At 45.8% G+C, this 8,166-nt stretch overlaps 1 protein-coding gene across 2 annotated transcripts; it reads left to right on the top strand.

Moving 5' to 3' along the window:
* Positions 1-277: 277 nt before the first annotated feature.
* LOC123994096 (ATPase family protein 2 homolog) lies at positions 278-7,681 on the top strand. 2 transcript variants are annotated; one of them, XR_006831575.1, is made up of 2 exons: positions 278-4,251; positions 6,118-6,255. XR_006831575.1 is itself a non-coding variant. In XM_046296597.1 (2 exons), exons 1-2 carry the CDS (start codon positions 4,114-4,116, stop codon positions 6,779-6,781), a joined length of 291 nt encoding a protein of 96 aa, XP_046152553.1. In that variant the 5' UTR covers positions 278-4,113; the 3' UTR covers positions 6,782-7,681. The 2 variants fall into 2 exon arrangements, 1 of the variants encoding a protein (XP_046152553.1); XM_046296597.1 differs by lacking the exon at positions 6,118-6,255 and adding an exon at positions 6,629-7,681.
* The last annotated feature ends 485 nt before the right edge of the window (positions 7,682-8,166 follow it).

Raw genomic sequence — 8,166 nt, 5'->3', positions numbered from 1 at the left:
CTCTCTGTCCATCTCTCTCTTTCTCTCTCTCGCTGTCCGTCTTTCTCTCTCTCGATCTCTCTCTCTCTCTCTCGCAGTCTCTCTGTCCATCTCTCTGTGTCCATCTCTCTCTCTCTCTAGCTTTCTCTTTTCTGTCTATTTCTTCGTCTCTCTATTTCTCTCTTTTTCTCAATCTCTCTCTCTCTGTTTTTTTTTCTCTCTCTCTCTGTCTATGTCTGTCAGGGAGAGAGAGACAATATCTCTGTCTGTCTCTCTGTCTTTCTCTCTCTGTCGATCTGTCACACTCTCTCCATTTTAAGGGCTTTATTGGCATGGGAAATATATGTTAACATTGCCATAGCAAGTGAAGTAGATAATAGACAAAGATGAAATAAACAATATAACATATCTGTCTCTCGTTCTCGCTGTCTATCTTGCTCTCATTGTCTATCTCTCTTTGTCTGTCTAACTCTCTGTCTCTGTGTTTTAAGAGCACATGTTATTGCAGTTTTTCAGAGTTGGAACAGATGTCGGGTATTGTAAATACAGGTGCAAAGAGTGTTCCGGAAGCCCATCGGAGTAATGAAAATGTTCCTGTTTTTTGATGGTGTAATGCCAAAAGTATTTCACAATTCATTTGAGGACAATGTCGCTTGAGACACACACAGCTCTGCCGACAAGTGCCTGGGGGTGGGGGAGTGGTGTTAAGTAGGCTACTTCTGGAGGGTGTTTCCTGTCTAAAGGAAGTGTGGAACGTGTTGTAGGAGTGCAGATGTTGCAGGACACTTACATCTCTAGTTACATAAATGACTTACTGTTGTTGTTATCCTATCAAGACAAATATGGTCTATAAGACGCCCTTGAGGTCAGCAGGGGGAACCTAACTTCACCTCTACTAGACTTCTGTCAGTTTCCTCTGCCTGTCTGAAAATGGTAGGCTTTAACTGCCCAAATTCATCCACGGTAGTTATTTTTGAATGGTGTTAGTTGTATTAGAATGCACCAATGTCTTCGATATATTTACCTTGTGGTCTGTGGACGTGGCTCACATTCTATTGGAGGATAATGTTGTTTTTACTCAAGGTTTTTATTTTTATACTCAGGGCCAGGGTGAGACCAGGGCTGCTAGAGTTGACTCTTAATAAAAGGCCTTGAGTCGGGGAGGGCGTGTTTTGGGGCCAGATAATTGCGAACATCCCTTCTTCTTACCAGGCCACAGCCCTCATGTTCACCTTGTCTGCTCTTCCTCCCCAAGCCAATATTAGCAATGATAAAAAGTCATTGCCGTCCCATACCTATTTTGGGTCCAGTTGCATTTATTGCAAATGCGCATTCTTGGAAGTGGAGGGGCCCCCATTCTCATTTCCCCACTGATTGCTGGTGAATTTGAAGCATTCAGCAAAGAACAAGTGGGGAAAAAAGTGTCCACAAGGTTCAAATTAAACTCTGTTGTGTTGCTTATTTTTTCACTCCTAACAGGGCATCGTATGTTTTCCTAACTAAACCAAATGTGTGCTGGGGTTGAGCCTTGCCAGAGGATAGAATCCCTGAAGCGAAAAATGCTTGAGGCACATTGTTGAATTACATTTATTTAGCCTTTTGGCTATCCAGATTCCAGGCTGGATACCTCATTAATCAGGCTCATGAATATACTTGTAACTAAGCATTTGCTAGGGATGTGTTTGTCTTTCCTTTGGTGTATTTGTTTAGTAGGTTATTCCTCAACCACTGTAGCATGTTGTGTTCAGCGATTTGGTGAGAGAAATATCATTAGCTGGGCGAAACGTTTGTCAATCCAGGAAGATGTGTGCAGACCTTTCTATCTCATACTGTCGACAAGTTTGTGTTGAAGCACCACAGACAGAACTTTGTTTTTTTTGTACTACACACTTGAACACACCTGACAGTGAACAGTAAGGTGAGAGGGTGTGAATGCTTTCGTGGTCACCCCACTGTGAAGTGAGCTTCTTTTTCAAAGGCAAATAGATGTGGCCTAACCTACATTACCCTTTGACCATCCCTCTATCCCTGATGTGGAGGCTGAGCAGTGGAGGAGAAGACGATGAGGGGAGTTACGGGGGAAGAGTCGGCTGGGTAGCAGATGTGGTAGCCCACATTCCCCCCTCTCCCCAGAAAATGTGCTTTCCTCCCCTCCTTTCTACCCTGTGCATGGTCCCAGGCTGAGGCAGATGTTTTTGTGCTGCTAGTCGAAGATTCCTGGAGCTTTTAACGGAGAAGAAAAGAGACGTCCATGTCATCGGGCAGGGCCAGGTCAGGCTAAGTTGATGTGATGTGGGGGGACTCAGGGGAGAGGAGACTGTACGCAGCAAGGCCAGGGCCCGGGACCTGGAACACACTGACCTTGGCTGGCTCCTCTCCCATACCCCCTCTCTTTGTCGCTCTGTCTCTCTCCGCATTAATTGTGTATTTCTTTTTTCCTCCGTCCCTTTTTTCAGTCCTCGCATCCTGGAACATATAAACAGGATGTAGTCTTGTCTGATCGTAAGTCCTCTCTCGTCTGCCCTGTCCCCCAGTCTACCCCAGTCCCTTGCCCCAGCCTCCAGGCTGAGTTGGAGCTAGGGCCGTCTTAACCGGAGCTTGGACTGGGCGGGAAGGAGGAGAAGGTGGGTGATGGGTAGAGTGCTGAAAAAAACTTTTTGGGGTTCAGTGCATCAGTTGCAATCATGCCTTCAGCCACCATGTAATTTGGTCATCAAATGCCTGCTATCCTACCTGTATGTCTCGGAATCTATACAACAAATGGTTATGAGTGGAGGCTACTCTAGTTGAGTGCAGGTTTTTTCTGCAATGTTATGGGGTAGGGTTCTTTAAAAGTCAGGCTGATTTACTCCTAGCAGCAGCTTTTCATTAGGCATTTTCACATTCATATTTGTAAAAACGATCTATTGCACAAAGAGTTCCACCAGCCTTATTCAGAATGTGCTTTGCCCTTGATCCTTGCACATCATTTCACTTATCTCATATTGGCTGGACTCGTGACATTTTTATCTAGTCTAGTCTTAAACATAGACCGTTTAAGACAAATTACCCACAACCCTCAGGAGGAACCCTTTCTCCTTTGTGTTAAACACGCACTGTGAGGATCTTATAGACTTCCTGAAATCTTAAAGAAAAGCCAATCCTGAATTCAAATCCCACAGGCATTCTCCCTGTTCTAATCCTGACCTGTCAATGACACTAATGTAGCCTAGGTGATTGTCAAGCCCTATTCTCGCTCCCTTCCTCCTTCTAGCCTGCTCCCTATCTTCGTCGCCAGTGCCAATGTGGCCTATTCATAAGCTATCATCACCCTGGCCCCTTGGAATGCTGACTGACTGTACAAGGGCCAACTCTATCTGTTGTTCATGGTTTTGTGACCCTACTCTGCAATGCCCAACACGAACTCAACATCCTGCGCTGATATTGATGCACAGATGAATTCATTTGTACGGTTGTCCTTTTGTGTCCTTTTCTTCTACTCGGCAGGTAACGGAGTTGCCTCGAGTCAAGAGAGAGTTCATCTCAAACATAAAGCGTCAATTAAAGTTCCTCTGCAGCTTTTCTTCTTGGCTATGCGTGTCCAATGTGCAATGTTGAATTGAAAGAGTGGAGGAGAATAGCGTTCATTTAGAGATTAGGCGCTCGTCAGGGATTCGTCATCACGACATGTCGGAGCGTGTGAGGTGAAAGTTCTACTGTGTGAACGTAAGTGTGTGTTTGGAGACGTGGAGCGGCTGCCAAGGAATTATGTGGGAAACTGTCCGTCACTGAAAGGCTTGTCGTTGGAAAAAGGAGGAAAGGGAGGCTTAGCCTATTGTTGACATAGAGAAAGGTGGCAATGCTGAACAACAGTCTTGATGTTCCCCTCAGGCCATAACTATCAATGTTTCAAACATGACTTACTGCAGCTAGGGCATCTTTCCTCCTAGTAACTGTACACATCATCACAACATCTTAGACTTGCAAAATGTCCATCTCTAACAAAATCATGTTCTTTATCAGAATTGTCTCTTATTACCCACCATGCACTATTCTCTTTATACCACCCCAAACCTAGAGATTTGGAAACCTTGGTACATCAACAAATATGTTGATATCATTCTGGTCTTTTTACAGGGCTGAATGCATTGAGGAATGCTCTCGGGCAGTGGCTCCCAGCCATCGGACCTACAATTAATGGGGACAGGGACGGTCACTTTCCAGGACCTTCAGTGGGCCATGTCGGAGGTCAAACCAGGTGCCATGAGGCAGGTCGCCATCGATGTCCCCAAGGTATGTCTGGATTATGGCCCTTTGGTTTCCTTTTTAGTTTAGAAACCCATTTAGTCTTTTGAAGGGCGGCGTTAAAATGTCCTTTTAACCTCCGTTCGATTTACAGAGTGACACAAATATGGAACAACAACTCTGCTGATGTCACCGGCACAACGGAAAGTGTCTTCTAGTCTCATGTTCAGAAACGTCAACAAACTTCCTCAGGGATCGAAAGATATCATTTTTTAAACCTTTATTTAACCAGGCAAGTCAGTTAAGAATAAGAACAAATTATTATTATCAATGACGTCCTAGGAACAGTGGGTTAACTGCCTGTTCAGGGGCAGAACGACAGATTTGTACCTTGTCAGCTCAGGGATTCGATCTTGCAACCTTTCGGTTACTAGTCCAATGCTCTAACCACTAGGATACCCTGCCGCCCCGCACCATCTCTCAGCGAACATTGCTTAATTACTCATTGGAGTAATTAAGTAATTTGTGTATTAGACAAGATGCTTTCAGATCCCCAATGACTTTTGTTGACGTGCGGGGTTTAAACCGAGGAAGCGTCGGATGGAAATGACCCACAGGCCATACTGCTGCCCTCCCTGAAACGGAGATGAATCACACACTCGGGGGAGGTGGGGGGGAGGTGGGGGGACAGCCATCCATGATGTTTTGGACTTTGCATGTGCAAGACATAACGGACAGGAAGAGGCTATCATCATCTCCAGTACTAATTGAAAGCAGATCGGGTCGATGTCGGTTCCTGCCAGAGAGTGAGAGAGAAAAAAAGGCCCTTCTCCTCCTTCCTCTTAATGCTCCTCTGCACTGAGCTCACCCCGAGACGTTCAGTTCTTGCGGCCAGTTCCTGGAAACAAAATAGGGACTTTAGTTTTTTCCTTCCCCCAGTGCACTGCAGCTGAAGGGTCGGCCACAGAGCTTGGACTTGATTATATCCACATGAGTGCAAACATTTGTTTCTAATCCATTTATATAAGAAACTTCCAGTGGATCCCGGGTGAGGCGAAAGCAAGAGCAGAGCCCGCCTCTCTCTCAGGCCGACCGGACCTTTTAATATTTTGATCTGATCGAGAGAGACGTTCCGCTGTTCTTCTTCCTCATCTTTCTCTCCTCCGAGTTCTTGTCGGGAGAAGTGCCCACCACAACTCCTCCTCCCACCCTCCTTCTCTCCCACCTCCCCAGCAACCCCATCAAAGCCCAGACCCTGAGAAGCTCCTTGTAAACTTCAGACAACAACAGTAAAAGATAATAACTGGGTCTCGGAGAGAGAAAAAGAGGCAGGGGGAATGAAATCAACACAGCAAGGTGTGACTCAAACGGCGCCCTCTAATTCCACATCCGCCATATTCGTGACAAAAGCACCTTGGAATTAATGGTGCCTTTTTGTTACGCCAGAGCTATGTTCTTTTGTCTGCAGAAAACCTGAACAGAAACAAAACTAAATAGGGTGGAGGGGGAGAAAAGATGTATAAATCTTTACTGTGCACATCTGCTGCTAGCCTGGCACCTGAAGCTGCCTGATTTGATTTACACCCCATAGACTCTGGCAGGAGGAGGCTGTCTCTCTCGCTCTCTCTCTCTCCTTCCATGCTCTCGCCCATGCTCTCTCTTCCCATCTCCCTCTCACCATCTTTATCATCTCTCTCTCCTCTCTCTCCCCATAAATTGTTCAGCATGTGGTATTTACAGTATGTGGCCGGATGCCAGGTTTCCATTAGGTGCTCCGTTCCCGGGAGACGGCGCCGGTTGCCTGGGATGTGTTACCACAGAGGAAGGGAGGAACAGAGTAATGCTGATGAAGGGGTGGGGGGACTTATTGCTCTGGCCAACCCCTGCTTTCCTTATCTGTTTTCTCTCCTGTAGTCGTACGCCTCGGCCCGTCATCTGTCAACGGGGACAGCTGCTGGCTCTGTTCAACGTCTGCTGGTTCACCCTCAGCCCAGATCGGGCCCAATACTTTTCCTGACGTATACTACATTTTCATTTTCTTGTACTGTATGCCTATTATTCCAAATAAATTCGCACAGAGCAAAAATACAAACAGTATTTTAGTGATTTATTTGATTGGCTAATTGATTTATTACAGCTGTAGAGAGAAATGAACACGGGGCAAACTGCACCTACAACTTCCTTGCCCCACGGTAAGGATGTTATTTTTGAATTGAAAAACGTTGATCATGGAAAAGGTGTTAGTTTTCTTGAATCGGTTTCTAAAGAAGCTTTCATAACACTGCTGGACACCATGCTCTGTTAAAACGGCCACCCTATACAGCCCATTGGGGACGTCTCTCTTTCCATTCACACAGTGTATGAAACCTCTGTATTCTTCTCTGTTTCCAGCTGTGTCCGAATGGTTTGTCTGTTTCCCTTGCAGGTGTGCTGGTCGGATGTGGGAGGCATGGAGCAGGTGAAGCCGAAACTGAAGCAGGCGGTGGAGTGGCCTCTCAGGCACCCCGAGGCCTTCACCTGCATGGGCATGCAGCCCCCAAAAGGAGTACTCCTCTATGGACTCCAGGCTGCTTCATGATCACCAATGTTCTGGCCAACGAGAACGGCCACAACTTGCCTTTAAGGTGATGATCATTCAAAGTTTGATTGTTGCCTGTTATCTCCACCAGGTGGCCAATGGTGGCCAATGTACAGGCAGGGAAGAGTCCTTTTTAGTCTTTTCTACACCTACAGGGTTCCCTAAATCCCACCCCTATAATGCATACTTTTGTAATGCATCAGTTTTGCAGATGCATTGTGTGCTTTGCCTTCAAGCACAGTTTCTTTTGTTATGGCTGACATGGCATGGACCTTTGACGTTTCCACAACTAGGGAGATTCTACAACTATAGATAGTAAAACTAGTACGGCTTCTTTCCTTTTTCCAAAACATACTGTACTTAGCTATGGCCAGTGATTTACCACCAGCAGCCATTGTCTTGGCTTCACCCCAGTTAAAAAACAGGGATGTGCCCCTGATTATCTCAAGGACCTCAGAATCTTTGGCTTCTTTGGAGGCAGACCTACAGGCCTTCTCACTTGACCCCTCCGACCCCATGTGTGTCCTTTTCATTCATCACCCCATCCCGTCTTCTCTCTTCTCTCCCTCCACCCCAATTCACAACTATCCCCTACACCCCTCGCCCTGCTCTGTCCAGGCCCCTTGATGGAGATTGATTGATCACTTCAGTGATTGTTAATTGCCGATTCTTTTGGAAATGGTTGCAGGGTAAGATGGGGCAGAAACTGTCAGCCGGTCTGATTAGATTGGGGCAGTGGTAAAAGATAGTGGATAGGCTGTAATATAACGAAGAAAGACTTACCTTTTAAAGAGTGCTTACAGTGTAAAATTCTCTTAAATGTTTTTCTCATAGATGCTATTTGTGAATAACGTCCAACCCAAATTGTTCGTATTATGGTACACTTGATGTTTAAGCAAAATAAAGTAGTAACAAAATCATATTATATTTCCCCAGTGTGTTAGCTTTGCCCTTGCTTCACTATACTTTTAGATGCATACTACTTGCGTCGTGTACAGTAAAACTCTAACACTCTATCAAAATATTTTCACACGCCAATATGACTGTTACTCTAGCCAAATAGAAATGTACCTACATAGAATATAACCCTCCCAGTGAGTAGCTGGCTAGAGAACTCAACAGATGAATGAACGTTGTCGTGTTCTGAGGAGACAAAAGGTGTCGTCTCCCTGCCAGCCCAGAGGTGTCGAAGAGGGGGGATTGCAGGGGAGGAAGTGCGTCCTGACGGGCTGAGTGGATGTTTATCCGCCTCGGAGGGAGGGAGAGTGCAGAGTGGCCCCATCAACCTTACTTACCCTACCTCCTTTGTCCTCTCTGCCTTCCTTCTTAATGATCATTTTTCCCTCTCTTCCCCTCTTCCTCTTAAATAACTATCCCTTTCATCT

Source organism: Oncorhynchus gorbuscha, linkage group LG13 (assembly GCF_021184085.1).
Source record: "Oncorhynchus gorbuscha isolate QuinsamMale2020 ecotype Even-year linkage group LG13, OgorEven_v1.0, whole genome shotgun sequence".
Lineage (NCBI taxonomy): Eukaryota > Metazoa > Chordata > Actinopteri > Salmoniformes > Salmonidae > Oncorhynchus > Oncorhynchus gorbuscha.
Note: the sequence above shows the minus strand (reverse complement) of the source record. Positions and strands in the feature narration are given on the sequence as shown.